Here is a 19,389-nt window from a genome sequence, read left to right as displayed (position 1 = left end):
ATCGAAATCGAGATAAAGATAAATTTGCTAGTTGGAGCCGAATGTGCATTCTGGTTGGCCATCAATTTGGGAAGAAGGGCTGGAGGTTGTATAATTTAAAAAACGGAGAATATTTTGTTTCAAGAGATGTTATCTTTGTTGAAACAGAGTTTTCATACACCAGTGACATTATATGTAAAGGCCCGAAACTTAAATGAAAATAAAATCATAAATTAAATGTAGAAGCGAAATAATAGAGTTAGGGTTCACATTCTTTACACAATAATTTAGAATGCTCAATAGGGCTACGAGAATATCCATTCTAAAAGAACAAACGAAAATCAAAGAAATAGACAAAAGATAAATAATTAAGCAATCCTAGGATGACCTTTACTAACTCTTGAAGGGAGTCCGGATGGTGAACTATTCACAACCCTCTTGTTGATCGGGATCTGGATCTTGATCCTCTTGATCTGAAATATTTAATAAATGGGTGAGCTACACTAATCCAGTAAGAATATCACACTAATCACAGATACGAAAAACTGAAGATTGGTAGAAAACAGAAAAATAACTAATTGAGCCCTTAATTTATTGTAAATTCATTTACTATAAAGAAAGTCATTTCTTTCACATTTATGTAACAAGTCTCTCCCAACAATAACTTATGAAAACTCATATTCAAGAACTATTATTTATCACATAGAAAATAATAAGAAATGATCATTTTGTATATTTATCTGCTTATTAATACCCTTGGGAGTCCATAGGGATGTCCCCTACTCATGAACCCAATATCCAATTAAATAGTTAACCAGTCGTCCCCATATTTTGTCCGGTACAGGCGCCAAATATGCCACCACCTCGATACCATGTCCTGTATGAGGGTGAACCATATCTCTCAAACTTCCTAGTAAAGGACTTCCTAGCTTTATCTAACTGAGGTAATGTTTATAGTAGGGTTCCCTATATACCGAGTCCGTCCACTCTTTCCCGGGTACCTAGTAAGTCTTTTCTATACAAATTTCTATCAGCATAATGATTAACCTTGCAATAACTATATTCCATTTTATACTCACCGTTCACTTAAAAAATAATATAGTTTCACACTACCCAATAACCAATGGCCGGGATACTGACATGCAATGCAGGGGAAACAAATAATGAAATAACCAAAAGAGACCCAAAAAACCATTAATTGAGTTACGCACAGTATAATAGTAAACAAATATAGGCAATATAGGAAAATAAATAGGAAATCAAAATGACTATGAACTAATTGGTTCCAACTCCACTAGTGACCTGTAATTATTTTTTGGGTTCTCTAAAAAAATACACAATTATTAATTATTAAGCTTCAATTTGCCGTAATGGAGAAAAAAGTAAGGGATCCTTACACAAAGTGGTGTCCGGAGCACTGAACTTTCTACTGCGCCTACTAACGGTCCCCAGATTTCTTGAATTATCCATGTGGAATCCAAAACATTTATCATGTACCTAAAAATACTATAGGAATCCAAAATCAGTAAAAAAATCCTTTACGACCAATTTCAGGGTTCCGACACAGCGACACCACCATGTTCTGGCGACGACACCACCGCCTGCGGCAGCAGTTTGTCTTAGCTTAGCTATTTTCGGCCGGTTTTATACGTCTCCCTGCGAAAAAAATATGTAAGGGGACTTTGGTTGGTTGAAAAAATCAAAAAACGGAAACCTACCGGCAATGGAGTTTTTCGGATACAACAGCTCTATTGGCTCATCTTCGCAGCTGAGAGTTTTTCTTCGATCAACCTGTAAAAAACAGAACGGTGAACACAACGATAAAAAAATCACACGAACTGATAAACGAGAAGGGGCTCATCAGAGGAGGTTATGGGTTTTGCCAATAGTGGCACCGTTGGGCTTTGCCCACGATTTTCGGCTCACTCACCGTTCTTTTTACTCCGATTTGGCCATAAGGGTGCTCGGAATCAAATTTCGAGTGGATAGGAGAATTTTTACCTTTTTTAGCGGTCGAAGGTGGCTCCGGTGCGGTGGCGGTCGGCGGTCGGCTCCCTTCTCCAGCAACTGGTTATTCTTATCCTGGTGGGAGGCTGGTGACTAAGGTTTGGGTTTAGGGTGATGCAAAATATTTATACCCATGATGCGTTATATTTGATCTCGACCTTCCGATCGCATTTAAAAAAGAAATAAATCTGAACCATTCATCACGATTTGATCTCGACCATCTGATCGCATTTAAAGGGAGAACAAATCTAGATCATCCACGCGCACAGGATCAATCCTGGGTCGTTTGGTCATGAGATACGTGGATTGCTCGCGTGGCATCGACGTCAGCGTGTCTTGCTACGCGACGTGCTCCGGTTCGTCGGGGATGCTAATTGGGCAGTTCTACGTGGTAAAATTTTTTTATTTGCACTCTGACCCCTAATTTCTAATTTTTCTTTAAAAAACGTTTATCGAACCCAAATTTTCACTCATTTTTTTCCAAAATTGTCTTTAATTTCATCCCTTACCTATTTTTTTCATAAATTCAAGAAAAAATTAAAATAAATTAATTTAAAAATAATTTTTTATATATTTAAAATGTTAAAATTAATTTCGCACCAAATTTTGAGTTTTGATATTACATTATAGATTCATTTTTTACCCATAATAGGGTTGCAAATTACTCCACAAACTATAATACCCGTAATTAATTTTAAAAAATTTTAAATTAATGTATAAAATATAATTTTAAAATTTATGAATTTTTTATTTAATGTAAAAATTAGAAAAAAATAGGTGAATAATGAAATTGAAAATAATTTTGAGAAAAATGGGTGAAAATTTGGATTTTGAGGGTGTTTTTAAAAGAAAAATTAGAAATTGTGGTCAAACATAATATAGAAAAAATGTGCCACGTAGGACTGCCTAATCAGCAGCCCCGATGAACTAGAGTGTGCTGCGTGGCAAGGCACACTTAGTCGGTGCTGCACAGGAAGTCACATTGGCAATCTGCATGCTCGCGATCGAACGATCCGGATTTGTTCCCACACACGTGGACGGTTAGGATGTGTTCCCTCCTCAGAGGCGATCGTACGGTCTAGATCAAATCACGATGAATGAATCATATTAATTTTCTATTCAAACGCGATCAGACGGTCGAGATCAAACGCGATGGATGGTTTAGATTAAAGGAAGATAGATATAAATACCTCACTTCACATCGAACCCTAACCCTAGCCGCTAGCCCCTCACTGGAGAAGAAGAACCAGTCACCGAAGAAGGGAGACGACCGCCACCCACCGCTACGCTGAAGCCACCTCTGACCGCTTAAAAGATAAAAATTTTCTCCATTCGCTTGAAATTTGATTTTGAATACCCTTATAGCCAAATCAGAACAAAAGGACTGGCGGATGAGTTGAAAACCGCAGATAAAGCCCAGCGGCGACGTCGCGAAAAAAATCAAAAACTGCATTCGATGAGGCCCTTCTCGACTCCCGTTTCGTGCGATTTTTCCACCATTATATTCACCATTCTGTTTTCTACAGGTTAACCGAAGAAAAATGTCCAACTGTGAAGGTAAGCCGGCAGAGCCGCAGACCAAAAACCTCCGCCGCTAATAAGCTTCTGTTTTTCAAATTTTTCCCCCAACCGATGCCCCTTAACATATTTTCTCGCAAGAATGAGTACAAAAGAGATCGGTCAAAACTAGCCAAAAACAGCCAGTCTGAGGCAAACTACCACCGTGGGTGGCAGTGCCGTTGCCGGAGCATGACGGTGCCGCCGTGTCGGAATCCCGAAATTGGCTGAAAAAGGTTTTTAACATCGATTTTAGATTTTTTTGGATATTTCTATGTATTTGGAGCGTGTTTTAATTTTCGAAAAAAAATTTAGGGAACCCGTAGACTATTAGTAGGCACAGCTTAAAGTTTTATGTTCGGACACCGATTCGAGTAAGAATCTTTCACCCTATTCTTTGTTATGGAATTGAAGTTTAATTATAAATAATGTGGTATTTTGTATAATTTAAAAAATCTCGATAATTAATCACATGTTACTAATGGAGCCGGAATCGGTTATTTATCACTGTTTATCCTGTTTCAACTTATTGATTGATTTTATAATTTTAAATGCATAATAATACGCTGGAATTGGTAAGATGATTCAGTTGTGTTTACTTGATGCATGTATTATTTATTTTGCATGATTTACAGTTAAATTGTAAAGCTAGAAATTAAATATAAACGGAGAATTGTTTGATTAAGTGAATGAATGAATGATAGCCTTACTGGATATCTTAGGAGATGGTAGACTAACTGGGTGCATAGAGAACCCTACTGTGAACGTTGCCTCATACCGGATGGGGTATCAAGGATTGGTATTTTGGCGCTCATACCGGACGAGGTATGGGGATGACCCGTTTCACCCTCATACCAGACGGGGTATTGATGGATGATATTTTTTGCGCTCATACCGGATGGGGTATAGAGACAGCCGATTATATACAATGTTGAATAAAGGTTTACGCATAGTGAAGACATCCCTATGGACTTCCATAGATACCAGTAGGTAGATAAATTGTTGTTCTGGTTAATGGAATATGAGATTATGATATTGCTTGTACTATTACCTCTATAGGTCAGTTTTAAAAATTTCGCTACGGTAAGTGTACAATAATAATTTTATTTATGATAAATGAATTTACTTAAATTAAGGGTTTCATTAGTTATTTTCATGATTTTTACCAACATTCATTTCTGTATCGATGAATAGTGTGACATTCTTACTGGACTAGTGTAGCTCACTCTTTCATTAATCATTTCAGATCAAAAAGACCAAGATCCAAATCCCGATCCATAAGAGGGTTGCGAATATGATGTCCAGTTGTTTTCCTTCTATTTATGTTTTTAATTTTTCGTTATTTTTTTAAAAGGGTAATTCTTGTATCTTTATTGGTTATTCTGAATTATTGTGTAAGAAATGTAAAGCCTAACGCTATTATTTCGCTTCCGTATTCAATTTATAATTTATTTTCTTTCTAGTTCCGGGTCGTTAGACAAACAATGATGACTCATATGTAGGATGCATGAAGAAGCAGCAAGTTACAACCTCAAGTGTGGATGAGATGTCTTATGATGTGAATGTTAGAGTAGAATTCACCATTTTGCCAATTTTTCTACTATTGATGGAGAGACGAATATGAATATGTCATGAAAACACTAACACTTTATATCTTTGAGAACAATGTCCAAACTTCTTTGTATGTAAAATTACTTATTTATTTTAACTCATTTATGAGCAAATTCTCACTATACTAGTTATTTATATATTCTACCTCATCATTTTCTTATTGTGTTAATATTACTTTGAAAGCTTTTCGTGAACAATATGAATACTGAAACACAAGCTATGATAAGGTGAGAATGAACCTATTCATAAAGTGAAGCTTTGGGAAGAATTCTTCAATTTTTTTTTTGGTTAATCTTATGTGATATTTGATCTCTAATTCCTCGCACTTTTGAAAGATCCATTTATATTCCTCCTAAACGATATGGTAACTTGAATAACTTTGAAAAAACACATTTTCAAAATTAAGTTTATTTTTATAATTTTTTATTTTTTTTCAAATATCTAACTTCCAAAGCGTCATTCTCTCTCTCTTGAGATTCGAACAATATGGTGGCAATTTAATAATGTAAATGAAACTTTTATGAATATAATGCATTATAAAAGAATTTAGACAGGTTAAAAATTAAAATTGAAATAAATAACCGCTGTTAATCTAAAATTACCTTGTAGGATTATATAACCCTCACGTAATTAAAGAGTGTATGAGCCTAAAATCACCGGCCGGAAACATCCTTCCTTGCCGCCATGAATCAGAAAAACAAAACCCACTGCCCCGACTCAGTGCTGTTTTGAAAATTTGAGAAGTTCTAGCAGAAAATTTGAGAAGTGAAATGGAGAAACCTGTTGCAGAGACGGAGGAGCTGCCGAAGGCTATCGTGCGCAGGATAGTGAAGGATAAGTTATCGGAGTGCTCCCCGGACTACGATATTCACGTTCATAAGGAAGCCTCCATGGCTTTCGCCGAGAGCGCTCGCATTTTCATCCACTATCTTTCTGCAACGTAAGTAACCTCTTAATATATCTTGAATTTTCTTTTTCGTGCTAACGAAATTAGCAAGTTAAGGTATAAAAAGATTTGAATCTGGGAAAAGTTTGAAATTAGGGTTTATTAGTGAACATAAGTTCTAGAAATTTGGGTATTCTTGTAATTACCGTTGGTTGACGGAATGGAAGCGCAGGGCTAACGACATATGTAAGGAAACGAGGAGGCAAACGATCAATGCCAACGATGTGTTCAAAGCACTTGAAGAAATGGAGTTCCCGGAGTTTATTCAGCCTCTTAAAGCCTCCCTGGAAGGTTACTTCGTTTTTCATATAAATGGCTTTCCCCCTTATACGGCTTATGCTCTGTTTTTTGGTGTTTGACTTGAAAAGGAAAGGAAAGTAAGCAGAAAATGATTTCTGCTTTCAACAATAACATGGTTAAATACTACATGAGTACATAAGTTTTCAGGCCTTAGGCACTTTCAGTCACCATAAGGTTAGTTTATTAGTTTGTAAATTATACAGTTTCCTATGCTACCATAAGCAACTTTCAAGGAATGCATTACATTCAAGAAAGTTTCACGTCCTTGAATGGGAAAAAAATGAAGAAGAAGAGTCATAAACTTCATACTTATTCTGTAGGAATACAAAGAAGAGGCATCAAGATAGGATACTAAGAAAAGCATGGCCAACTGTTAAGGTTCTATCTGGTTGTTTCAATTCTAATCTTTAAGAAATTTGTCACTTAGTTCTACTTTAGAAATTCTGTTTAGAGTCTGGTAAGCAAACATGCTTTCCTTAGATTGTCATCATCATAGGTCAGTATTTTACATTGAAAATGGTTTGTGGACCATGATGGTGTACTATCTTTAGAGATGAGGATATGCACCTGCCACTTTGACTTGCAATGAAAAGTAAGTCTATATGTACAGCTGTGACTGACTCTAACATCGTTCAACCTCATTTTTCCCCTTTGAAGACAAGAACATACAATTGCAGCTTATGGTCGGTCCATTGACTTATATCCTGATTACTGTGAGAAGTACATTATGAAATGTAGGTGATTCTATGTGTTTTGGCATCCATCACAAGCTTGAAAGATGGCCATTTTAAGATGAAAAACATTCACAACTGGTCCTTGCTCTTATGTTGGCTTGCCTGATGGCCATTGTTATATTGAGCAAAGGAGGGTGCAGAACAATATGGGGTTCCAGAATGTTATAGTGAGAAATTGTTTTGGTCGAGTTAGAAATTGAACTTGAGAAATATTTCTGTACTCACTGTTTAAAATGGACATACTTTATTTCCCCTTTTGGCTTTTCCCTCGACGCGAAGGGTTTTCTTTGTAGAATTCAGTAGTCTCTCTGCACAATTATATTTTTCCTCTGCATATTTTGATTTTTGTTTTGAAATTTGTGATGGTCTCTACTAATAGATCTTTTTGTGGGGCCACTAACAACAAAATCAGTAGGTATATTTACTTTCTTTTTTGATTTTTTGTGTTTCTTTATTTTCCGAAATAAAGATAGATAATTATGACTCGTTGAATTGAGAGAACCTTATGATCCCTAGAGTAAAATGTACTCTTTGTTAATATCAATTTCATCTCATGATGTTGTCTTCATCCACAGCACAGGTTATGCACAAGAGAGGAAGCAATTAATTCTGGAATTAGAATTTCCCCGTTTGCCTAAACTGCTCTTATCTTATAACAACCTTATTTTTACCCTAGTACATGATAAACACTTATTTTAACACACTTAAATCATTACTATACAGTTCTTGTCTGATGACAGACTTATTTCTTACCCTAATACAAATCTTAACACTTATTTTAATACACTTAGTTATTAACAATAAATATTAACACACATACATAGGAAGTTACACCAGATTTTTATTTTTATTTTTTTCTTTGGTAAACCTATGGATAAGGAACTATTTTGTTCCTAACATTACTTCCCCGCTTGAATTCGCACTTGTCCAAAGTGAGAATAATGTAGCTTCATGTGATTGGCAAGCTCCGAAGAAGCATTCGGAGAAGAAAGACCCTCCCAGTGAATCAGAACCTCATGCTGTCCATTATGAGTCCTTGAAGCCAACTGAGTGTGAGGTTGTCGATGAGGAACTCCTTGATGAACAATAGGGAGAGTGGGTGACACACCATGCTGTCCATGAAAAGCCTCGAGAGAAGAAACATGGAAAATTGGATGCGACTTGGTTGTTGATGGCAAATCCAACTTGTAAGCTACTTTACCAATGCTTTGTATTGGCTTGAAAGGCCTATAAAATTGGGGAGACAGCTTTTACACGCTTTGATTACAAAGTGACATATATCTATAAGGCTGAAGCTTCAGAAGAACCAAGTCACCTACCTAAAAGATCACTTCCAAGTGGCTATTGTCATTGATTTGTTTCATCCATTGTTTAGCTTGCAACAACTAAGAGCGTAAAACATTTAATACCTCGTCATGGTCATTGAATTGACAATCAACAGATTCCAACTTGGAAAGACCCGGACAATAAGAGAGGACCAGTGCCCCAGTCTCCCATATACAGCCTCAAAAGGAGTAGCCTTTAAAGAGGAATGATACCCTATTTTATAAGCATACCTTGCCCAGGAAATCAATTGAACTTGCTTTGTCGGATGATCACTTGTGAAATAATGGAGGTACATTTCCATCATCCTATTAATAAACTCGGTTTGACTTTCTGATTGAGGATGATAGGCTAAACTGAAGGCAGGTTTATTCCCACAAAGTTGAAAATGTTCTTACCAGAATAGACTAGTAAAAACATCTTGATCTCTAGCAATAGATTTAGGTAATCTGTGAAGTTTAAAGATGTGATCAAAGAAGAGCCTGGCTGTTGGGATAGGCGTATATTGATGGGGGATAGGAACAAAATGGGCATTCTAGGAGAACCTATCCACCAAAAACAAAACAACTTTTTTTCTTAGAAGTTGGAAAACCTTTCACAAAGTCTAAAGAAATATCCGCCATCACTTGGGAAGGAATTGGTAATGGTTGCGACAACTTAGCAGGGTGCAAGTGTTCCACTTGATTTCATTGGCAAACCAAACAATAGCGAACAGAATCTCTGACTTGATATTTTATTCCCTTCTAAAAGAAATCCATAGAAAGCTGTCGAAGTGTTTTTTGATAGCCTTCATGGAATTCATTATGGATTGCATTAAGAAGTAAAGCACATAGAGTAGGTTCAGATGGAAAAAAAACCTTATCTTTGTAGAAAATCAAGCCATCTTGAACTTACCAATGGTCATCCAATTCCCCTTGTAGAATCTGAAGAACGAGTTGCTGCATAGAGGTGGAATTTTTGACCTCTTAGAGGCTGCTGTCAAAGCAATCAAGAGAGAGGACGGAGAAAGCATGACATATAGGAGCCATGTCAAATTGCCTTGGAAATGTATTAGCCACCACATTCTCTTTTCCTACATGATATTCAACAACAAATTCAACTCCCCAAGAGTTTACTAATCCAATGTTGCTGGGGAGAATTGAGGATTGGCTGTTCTGGTAAAGCTTGAGACTGCAATGGTCAGTTCTGATGCAGAATTGTTACTCCCACAATAAGGTCTCCAATGCTTCACTGTCTTGGCCAACCATATTAGTTTTTTCTCGTAAGCTCGAAGCCAAAGGACGGCTGAAAAAAGCTATAGGCTTGGACTTGTTATAACACTGTGCCAATGCCAAGATCAGAAGCATCACACTCAACAATAAAGGATTGGCTAAAATCTGTAAGTGCCAGCATGCATCAAAAGTTTGTAGACTAGCATCTGGCCATACAAAGGCATGTTTCTTCAACATATTAGTGAGAGGAGCAGCTAGAACACCATATTCTTTAACAAACTTGCATTAATATGCTGTTTAACCCAAGAATCTCCTTAAAGCCTTCATAGAAGTGAGGAGATTCCCTCTTTCGTGGCCTCAATTTTCTCTTGATCACCTACCACACCTTCTTGGGAAATGGTGTGACTTAGCTAAGCCACTGAGACTTGAGCAAAAGTACACCTGGATTTTGGAGAATGTTGAAAACAGTGCGAAGATGTTGGAGATGCTCAACCCAAGACTTCACACAAATGAGGATGTCATCGAAGAAAACTAACATAAACTTCCGTAAATAATGTTGAAAAATGTGATTCATTGAAGATTGGAAAGTAGAAGGTGCATTGGTGAGACAAAAAGACAGTACAAAAAATTCAAAGTGATCATGATGAGTCCTGAATGCAGTTTTTTCAATGTCATTGGTTGCCATACGGGTTTGATGATAACCTGAGCAAAGATTCAACTTGGACAAGTAAGAGGCTCCATACAACTCCTGTAACAACTTCTTAATGACACAGGAATAAGAAATTTATCTATGACTGTTTTAGCATTGAGAGCCCTATGATCCACATAAAATCTCCAAGTATAGTCCACCTTTCACACTAACAGCATCGGAGAGGAAAAAGGAAATTGACTAAGCCTGATAATTCCTTGTTGAAGCGTTGTGGAACATTTATCTTCAATCTCATCTTTTTGAAAGTGGGGTAAAAATAGGGGGTTACCACCAGTAGAGAAGTATCTGACAACAGTATAATCGGTGGTCAAATGTTCTTTCCAGAGACAATTCTTGTGGTTTTTGAAAGAGACAATCAAACTCAACCAGCATTTGATTTAAAGAGGCAGATTGATCCCCATCTTTAACTGATGTAAGAATTCTAGAAGCCATTTGAGAAGAAGACTCTGGAATTCCATGCAAAGTAATTTTAGCACCCAAGAAGGCATAACTCATCTTCATATACTTGAAATCCCAAATAATAGGTTTTAAAATTCTCAATCCATTAACTGCCAAAACCACATGAAATCCAGAAAATAAAATGGGAATGAAATCCAGAGAAAACGCTATTTTACACAATTTCCAAGAGACAGCTTGATATGGACTATTGCTGGGAATTTTCTCATTATTGACAACCACAATTTTAAGGGAAACTTGATGAAAAATGGGCTGATTTAGTATCTTGGCCAAATTTACATAAAAACCTATGGTTACGACCACAATCAATTAATACTGTAATTGGAATGTTATAATAAGTCCCTTACCTTCATTCTTGCTGAAGTGAACTCCAACATAGCATGTAAAGGAATATCGGCTTCCCCCCATATTTTCAGTTGAGCAATCCGATTTAATTTCCGCCACAACTTCATCCGCCACTTCCGCTCATCTACTTCCAATCAAAAGAGCCTTTTATATCGGTACCCTGGATGCAATTTTTCATCACCATTAACACTGGGCATGTTGGTGCCTCAATTTCCTGTACCAACATCCTCTTTACAGAAGGTGGAAGGACCCTATTAGGGCAGTTGTGAGGGGGCTACTGCTGTTCTGGAACTATTACACAACCTGAATTAATAGGAACGAAGCTGGGGGGACTGTTTTACGCAGCAAACTTCGCTTGTCTATTACCCTCCATTCATAACAGTGCGCCAAATTCGTGGCAGTGATTAAGTCCTGCGGGTGTTGCAATCCCACTTCACTGCAATATACTCCTTCAACCCATTAATGAAAATTTCCATTTCTTGCGGTAAGCCAATGAGTTCTTTTTCAGATGATGGTAAGAAATGATGGCAAACTGCAAGGGCCTAATTAAAGTAAGCTTAGCTCGGCCAACTGCTTGCTTATTAAATTTAGAATTATTTTGTCCCATGGCTGGATTCGTTGGAGAGAACTCACGATCTCTACAGAATAACTTTAATTTAGAATAAGTACCTGCTGCTCTTCATTATGTAGAAAGATATTTATAGGCTCATTGCTTCTGCAATTTTTATGATTATATTCTAGTCAACTTTTAACTGTAGGGTTCTATTTTAATGTTAAAGCAGAAGAGAAAGATAAAAGTGAATTACTCTTATACATGGAACCATGTGGAGATCCTGAGGAGAAGAATTTAATGGAATTCCTCTTATACAGCCAACTGTCCTAGGATCCTAAGGAGAGGCAAAAATCAACTGGCTCTCCATTGCTTGTGTTTTCTCTTCTATCTTATACTTCCCTTTATACTTCACCAATAAACTGGTCTTGGCTTATGGGCATAACAGTTCATGTGGGGCTTATAAGAAATTTGAATGAAGATGAAAAAAAAAGGATTATGTTAATTTCCTTCATCATTTTTCTCATTGTTCTGTGGATCCCTTGATAAGTGATGAATAGGTATTGAAGTTTTCGTAGTGTGTTCATGTAACGCTCTGTTTTTTTTTTCTTCCAACGGCGTAAGATAAAACAATCCCATGACCTAACACGCAAATTCCATGCCAATTTAATCACACATAAAAGAAACTTGTCCACAATTCATTGTTCAAATTCAATGTAAACTTACAATTCTACATATACATCACATGACAAAACCATATCATACATTTCCAGCAATCAGTATCCATATTAAAATAAACTTTTACAGACTAAAACCTGCCACAAAGAAAACTTTTGCCCTATGACGCTAAAGACTAGGCTCCGTAACCAGCAACTCAGATCCCGACTCCATCCCTACTTCATCTGTTAATGATAAGAAGTGAGTTCACATAACTCAATACGATAAAAATTAAGTTGCAGGTATAGTATGCAGTGATAAGAAATTCAGTATGTATATATACATTTCTCCTACACAACCCAAGTCATACCATAAAATCTCCCTACAACTAGCCGTCAATAACCTACCCCGAAGGACCAGTTATGGTTATCAATAGCACACACAACAACAACAAATCCAGTACTCTCATAGTTACCTTATCTATATTACCTACATCCTGCCTTAACACTATCCTAATACGGCACCAGCCTCACTTATCCCGGTAGACTATTCATATTGCATATCAAACATGAAACCCCCCCCCCCCCCCCCCGGCCGAAGCCACACCCTGAGCATCCCTGTTCACTTTCATCACCAATATCGGCTACCCATACTCAATTCTCTACGCTTCGACCCTAATGGGCCAGGCACACACACGAAAACCATTATCTCACGTCACCAACATCGGCGACTCATACTCACTCATCTACCTCTTGACTTTATTAGGCCACACACACACACAGGTACCATTATCTCACGTCACCAACATCGGCGACTCATACTCACTCCTCTACCTCTCGACCTTATTAGGCCACACACACAAACAGGTACCATTATCTCACGTCACCAACATCGACGACCCATACTCACTCCTGTACCTCTCGACCTTATTAGGCCACACATACACACAAGTACCATTATCTCACGTCACCAACATCGGTGACCCATACTCACTCCTCTACCTCTCAACCTTATTAGGCCACACACACACCAACATTGCACGCATACTCCGGTAAGGTTCCCTCGCCAACCTTTAAATTTACAACAGTTATACCAATCTATATCCCCTCCACACACTCATAACTACCAACACGCCCTTACTCTCCCACCCTAAACCACACTCTACAATCCCCTCCTGTGCCATCCCAATCTCAAGCAACTACACTCTCCGCCCCCTCTAAACCTACCTCTCCCTACTGTTATAATACACCTCTTCCCTCACCCGAATCTCTTCATACACACTGATTCCTATATCATAGTCCCCTCCATCGCACAGTCCGGAACTCTCCTCTCCCTCATAGCCCTCACGCCCCGCTTCCCTTATTATTCTGCCTTCCCAAGGGCTGTTCGAAGCATCCCGACTCACACCGTCACCATCACTACACTCATCCCTCTCACTAGACACTCACCGAAGACATTCTTCCTTCTCCTTCCGCTTGCGACTCCCTCCGCACCTCCACTCACGCACACAACTTTCCTCGTCATCTCGGATCCCCCACACACGCCAAATTCCTCACTCACTCTTCCTCTCAGTGGCCTTTCCTCTGTGCTCACACTCTCCTCACACAACCTCCACTCTCTCCCACGGATCTCCCGTACGCCCCAACGTCGCCATCCTCTCCCTTCCCACGGCCTCCTCCGCGAACGTTTCTGCCATCCAGTCATACACTCCACCGCCTACCTCCACCTCTCAGCTCCGCCACGCTACATACGGACTACTTGGCTTCCGCAACCTGCAAACAACTTTACAACTCACACAACACCTACGCAACCGAAATTTTTACCGTACCTCCCATTTCCATCTTCCTTCCTCCTGCCGATATCACCGTCATCGTCCGCGGCCTTCTTCTCTCTCCCTTCTCACTCCTCTCCGCTCCGACTTCCCTCTCTCTCTTTCTGGAACCTTCTTTCCTCTCTTCTTTCTTCCTTCCCGCTCTCTTCCTTCTCTGCTTTTCTCTTTTTCCTTTTTTTTTTCTTCTCTTCTCCTTTTCTTCCCTTTACCGACCTCTATTTATATTCTACTAGCTTACTCAAAACAACGTCGTTTCTTCCATTTTTTTTTCCAGTTACTACAGTTCAGAATGGAGACCTATTTGCAGCTCTTCTGTCCCATATTGACTAGTGATTCCCATGGAAACAAATTTGAAAGATAAATGCTTTGAATATATTTTTTATTTTATTTTTTTGCTTAGGAAAGTCTTAAGAGGTGGATTCTCACAATTGATAATCTTAGGAAAAGAGGGAAGATATTAGTAAAAGGTATCATTTGCTTTTATGGTGCCCCTTAACTGTCTTTGGTGTATGGCTTTTCGCTTCCTCAACTAGAGCTTGGTTGGTGCTGAATATACCTTGGATGACTTACGGGCTTAGTAGGGTATCCAGGGTGATTTCCCTTGGTTGTCTGGTGGGTTATTTGAAATGGGAGGAATTTTATGATTTTAAGAATGTTGTTTTCTATTGACAGAGTGGGATATTCTCCAATCAAGACCTCGTGTTTTTTAAGGGTCATCACTTCTCGTCTGAAGAGAATTTAGGAGATATTTTTCAAATTCTGACTGAGCTATAATTTCTTTCCTACATGGTGGTTCATAACATATCATATTTTCCTTGTAGAAAATAGATTTTCTGTAATTTTTGCATCTTCAATAGTTTTTACATCATGTAGTCTGTTTATGACCTATTAGTTAGAATTATGTTTAATTTTGTTTTCATTTTATTTAATGTTAGTTCGTATCTTATTTCTTAGTTGCATTTTTATTGGGAAAGTTGGACGTAATTGGTACAAGCTTAGATGGATGATTTTTTAGTATTAGAAAGTTGTTTGATAATACTTAATATAACTTTTGTATCATAACTTGTATCATATAAGCTACTTACCTTAAAAAAAAAAGCTTTCAAGGACATTAACTAAATCTAGGAGTTATTTTGGTTCTTTGTTTTATATTGTGAGTCTTTTTAGTACAAGGAGGCATCTTACTATGAGTAGCATTTCTCTTGTGGGTGGTAGGCTCTTGATTGGTCCAAAGAGGTGGAAACCACAAGTGGCCAACTTGTGTCACCTCCAATTGGTCCACAAATCCGAGTGGCCAAGATGTCTTGCTTTCTGTTTTTTCCTTTTTATGTCTTTCCCTGAAATACTCCTGGTTTCTCGATTTCCGTCCAGAATTTAAGCAGAAGAATGGTGAGAAAAAAGCAGGGGCAGCAAAGGCAAAAGAAGTGCAAAAGAAGAGGAAACTTGAAGACTTACCAAATAGAAGTGGGAGCAAAAGCATGGAAAATGAAGGGAATGAAGACATGGCCGAAGGCCTAAAACCCGCTGAGAGTGAGATTCATTAGGCTGAAGACCCAAAACCTATTGACCGAAGTCCAGATCCTATTTAAGGACGATGCTTTTAAACATCCATGTTTCGGTTAGGAAGGAGGAAAAAATCACTTGGTTATCTAATTGCAATCTCGTTTTTATGCCACTATCTTGCTGCATAAAATTTTTAGTTGCTTGTCATCATCATAGCAACTCCTTATAACTTGGCTATAGTTATTGAAGGATGAACCACTGTTTGCTTTCTAAACTGCAATTCCATTCCATTCTTCAGGAATTTTAAGTCATAATAACAAGTTTTTTTATGAACCTTTTGTGCTAAGAACAAAGAGAAGATTTGTACATGGAAACGTAAAGAATTTTGCAGCAACCAAAATGTGTTATGATAATTATAGCCAAAAGTTATCAAAATCAATTTTCAAATCACTTGATAATTACACCGATTTGGAAACCGAAGACAAGTCAACAAATACAAATTTCGAAGTTTAGCACAAAAACTCCTATAACTAGATAAAATATACAACTACAATTTAAAGTATCAACGAGTTTAAACACAAAAAAAGGTACGGAGCAAGTTTGAAACTAGCCTTTAGGTCCACCTAGGGGTCAACTAACCAAATATTAAATCTCAAATTTTAATTCAAAAAATATTCGTATACTTATATATAGAGATGCCAACGGAATAGGATTAGGATAAATTTTACCAAATTTGAACACAATACATCTTTATAAATAATAATTTTTATTTTTAGAGCCGTATCAGATTTGTTAATTTATTATATAATTATATTTATATTAAAAAATTAAAAATATTATTTATTAATATATAATAATATATACAAATTAGGCTTATAATATAATATTAATTACATTTATTAATACAATATGTTATATTTATTAATATTAATATAAATATATATATATATATATATATAACGATAGAAAATATATATACATAACGTGTCAAGGTTGAAATAATTTTTAAAATGTTAAATCTAAATCGTCCTATCTATTTCTCTTTTTCTGCACCTAATCTATATGAACTTGTATTTTGATTGAAAAACTATATTTAATTAGATTCAGATAAACCGAATTGAATATCGTATAAACTATTATTTGTTCGCACATGTCTCAATAATATTATATTTTTTTTTTCAAAATTAACTTCATTAATCCAAAAATACATTTAAAGTAGTACATAGTATTGAGGAGTCAAACTCTCCCAAATACGAAAAATGTGAAAATAAACATGCATCCCTAGCAATTCGATGTGCCACTTCATTGTCTCTTCAACTTATCTAGGTGACTAATATCTCCGACCTCCATTCTAATAGCTTATGATAGTCCACAATAATGAACCTATATTTAGATTCATCAAGTTCTTTAGCAGTGATGATACTTATGACATTTTAGGCATCCAACTCAACTATACTTGGACCGGTAATATGAGTGTCTAAATAACCAACACATTTTAATAACCCTTTAATTCGGCTAGGTACGGTGAATGATAATTCGGTATCCTACCGGATATAACTTTAGTATATTTCCTGATGAGTTTCGTAAAATTACATCATAACTCATCTAAAAAATATTCTCATAAACTGATCCATCAACATTATATTTCTAGAGACTATCCACAGGAGCTTGCCAGGTTGAAGCTTTCGATGTACTATGTTGCATCGTACTTTTCACTCGAATTTCTCTAACCTATTTTCATTGTGCTAAAATTTTTTTTATTAATAGTATAGACGTTTGATCCGCAAACATCTTCCCATTCCATACTAGTTCATTCCATTCCACCATATACGCCATAAACAACAGAGCTTTTCTTCCATCTCCTATTTCGAGGTCTCTTTGGCCTGAGACATTAGCCAATCTCCCATTTCTAAAGCTTGACCAATTTGTATTTGGGTACCCAAAAGTTTCCACATATTAGTTGCCTTATCACACTCCAAGAAAGTATGCTGGATAGTTTCATCGTTATCACACCTTGGACAAGAACCCTCAATCACAATGCCCATTTTCAGTGGGAGAGTCCTATTTAGTAGCCGCCAAAGAAAGTTTTTAACTTTCAGCGGAACATTTGCTCTCCATATGTATTTCCAAATATTACCCACCTCTGTCCCTTGGTTTTAATGAAACCCTCTCAGATGCTGATAAACCGATTTAACAGTATACTTACCACACTTTGAAAAGGACCAAGTCAACTTATCATCCCTCATTCTCAAGCTCAGTGGGCTATTCAAAATTAGTTCTACTTCCTCTTAAAAATTCCCCTGATCATCTCTGCATTCCAGTTCAGGCCATCCTCCTCCATAATATCACAAACCTTCAGGTCCTTCAAACCATCAAGGCATTCACTACGAACATAGAAGTCCTACACTCGTGGTATGCAGGGATCTTTCTAGACATTCACCTTCTGGCCCGTCCCAATTATCCATCTCAGCTCACTTTACAGCATATCCTTAGCCAAGAACAATCCACTCAAAGTGAAACTGGGGTTGGAGCTCAATCTAGCAGTTAACAAGTCTCCATGTGAGAAATATTTAGCTCTGAGAGTTCTCACGATTAAGGAGTCCGGATTACTGAAGATACGCCAACACTGTTTGCGGAGCATGGCCAAATTAAAGTCCCTTAGATCCCAGAACCCCATGCCTCCTTCTTCCTTGCTACTATACATTGTTTCCCAAGATAACCAATTACCAAAAATCTGGTGTTCCAAGTGTTCAACCACTTTCTGAGCATTTTCTTCAGATAATTAAAAATGGTTCGCTTGCTACGACCAATCAAAGAGGGTAACCCCAAATACCGACCGTGATCAATGGAGCTCTGCTTACCCAGAATATTTTGCAAGAAAGCTTGAAGTTCTAGAGGGGTATTTGCACTGAAGAATATACCAGATTTTTGGTAATTGGTTGCCTGCCCAGAAGCACATTCATATTGGTGCAGTAGTTGTTTAACATGAGAACATTCTTCAGCATTCGCTCTGAAGAAAAAGACGGAGTCATCTGCAAGTAAGTGGGAGACGCTAGGACTTTGTTTACACACCCAAATGCCATGTATTTTACTAATTGCTTATGCATTCCAAAACAGAGCAGATAAACTCTCTGTACATAGTATAAACAGATAGGGGGATAGAGGGTCGTCTTGCCTTAGCCCCTGTTGCGGGATAGTGGGCCAATTGTTTCTCCGTTAAAACTTACTTTGTAGTTTACCGTAGTTACACAGTTCATTAGCATTTCCACCCATTTTCCATCAAACCCCATCCGATGTAAAATTGCTTCCAGATATTCCCACCGTACCTTATCAGATGTCTTGCTTATATCAACTTTTAGCGCCATTTCTCCCTTCTTTCTTCATCTTGTGAATAATTTCGAAGGCTTGTAAAACATTGTCCATCATCAGTCTATCCGGCACAAAAGCAGATTGTGTCTTTGCGATCATATCTGGCAGTAAATCCCACAGCCTTTGAGAATATTTTGTAAATCACATTACACAAAGAGATAGGCCATAAGTCCTTTAGAGATTCCGAATTATCTTTCTTTAGAATGAGTACAATTACCGTATCATTAACATGTTCAGGTAGTTCTCTCTATTCAAACCATTGTTGGCAACTTTTGGTAACTTTCGGTCCGACAATTCTCCA

General features: G+C 37.4%; 1 protein-coding gene across 1 annotated transcript; it reads left to right on the top strand.

Moving 5' to 3' along the window:
• The first annotated feature begins 5,788 nt into the window (after positions 1 to 5,788).
• NF-YB11 (nuclear factor Y, subunit B11) lies at positions 5,789 to 15,993 on the top strand. Its single transcript, XM_088213431.1, has 3 exons — positions 5,789 to 6,094; positions 6,273 to 6,391; positions 15,588 to 15,993. The coding sequence occupies exons 1-3, from the start codon at positions 5,925 to 5,927 to the stop codon at positions 15,758 to 15,760; spliced, it is 462 nt and encodes a 153-aa protein (XP_088069557.1). The 5' UTR covers positions 5,789 to 5,924; the 3' UTR covers positions 15,761 to 15,993.
• Positions 15,994 to 19,389: the final 3,396 nt, after the last annotated feature.

The sequence above is a fragment of the Carica papaya genome, chromosome 2, assembly GCF_054855325.1.
Source record: "Carica papaya isolate Zhongbai chromosome 2, ASM5485532v1, whole genome shotgun sequence".
Lineage (NCBI taxonomy): Eukaryota > Viridiplantae > Streptophyta > Magnoliopsida > Brassicales > Caricaceae > Carica > Carica papaya.
Note: the sequence above shows the minus strand (reverse complement) of the source record. Positions and strands in the feature narration are given on the sequence as shown.

Bases quoted from the DNA above. Each gene is read 5' to 3' on its own strand.
- NF-YB11 (XM_088213431.1), top strand. From the start codon at position 5,925: ATGGAGAAACCTGTTGCAGAGACGGAGGAGCTGCCGAAGGCTATCGTG. The intron at 6,095-6,272 runs GTAAGTAACCTC...ATGGAAGCGCAG, and splicing joins ATCCACTATCTTTCTGCAAC to GGCTAACGACATATGTAAGG. The intron at 6,392-15,587 runs GTTACTTCGTTT...ATTTCCGTCCAG, and splicing joins TCTTAAAGCCTCCCTGGAAG to AATTTAAGCAGAAGAATGGT.